This window comes from Nanorana parkeri, unplaced genomic scaffold (genome assembly GCF_000935625.1).
Source record: "Nanorana parkeri isolate BGI_ZX_2015 unplaced genomic scaffold, ASM93562v1 scaffold77, whole genome shotgun sequence".
In the NCBI taxonomy this organism is placed as follows: Eukaryota; Metazoa; Chordata; class Amphibia; order Anura; family Dicroglossidae; genus Nanorana; species Nanorana parkeri.
The window spans coordinates 1571720-1572215 of record NW_017306345.1 but is presented as its reverse complement, the minus strand read 5'-3'; the positions used below and the strand labels follow the sequence as shown (position 1 = coordinate 1572215).

Below are 496 nucleotides of genomic sequence, written 5' to 3'. Positions count from 1 at the left end.
CCCCCTGTCACGGCAGAGAGCCGTGACAGGATCGAGAGGCGACCGAACCCGGTACGTGTTCCCTCACCTCCCGATCTACTGAGCCGACCTGTGACAGTCTCATTGTCACAGGTCGGCTAGAACTATGAGGTGAGTGAAATCACTCATCTCATAGTTCTCCTTTAATGTAAAGTTTTAGCTTGTTTATGAAGATTAAAATGTTTGCATGACCTTCTGGCATGCACATAGTCTACAGTCAACAATCTCGACATAATAGGTAATAACCACCTAATTTCTTTGTTGTTCTGCTCTTATAATGGAAAAGCCCGAAGGATTTTGACTTCATCAAGTGGTCTGTCCTGACTGTCTGTTTCCACCATGCCCAGTCTGTTCAGTGTACTAAGGCCTTGGGCAACACGTCCAAAAATAGTGTGTTTCCCATCCAACCACTGAGTAGGTGCCAACGACAAGAAAAACTGACTTCCATTTGTATCTGGTCCAGAATTTGCCATAGCCA

General features: G+C 45.6%; 1 protein-coding gene across 1 annotated transcript in view; it reads right to left on the bottom strand.

Moving 5' to 3' along the window:
• Positions 1-237: 237 nt before the first annotated feature.
• The window catches only part of PPIL1 (peptidylprolyl isomerase like 1), a 2968-nt gene continuing 2709 nt past the window's right edge, over positions 238-496 (bottom strand). The window contains exon 3 of the mRNA XM_018576777.1: positions 238-493. Coding sequence (XP_018432279.1) covers positions 291-493 — 203 coding nt within the window. The 3' untranslated portion in view covers positions 238-290. The remainder of the gene's footprint in view (positions 494-496) is intronic.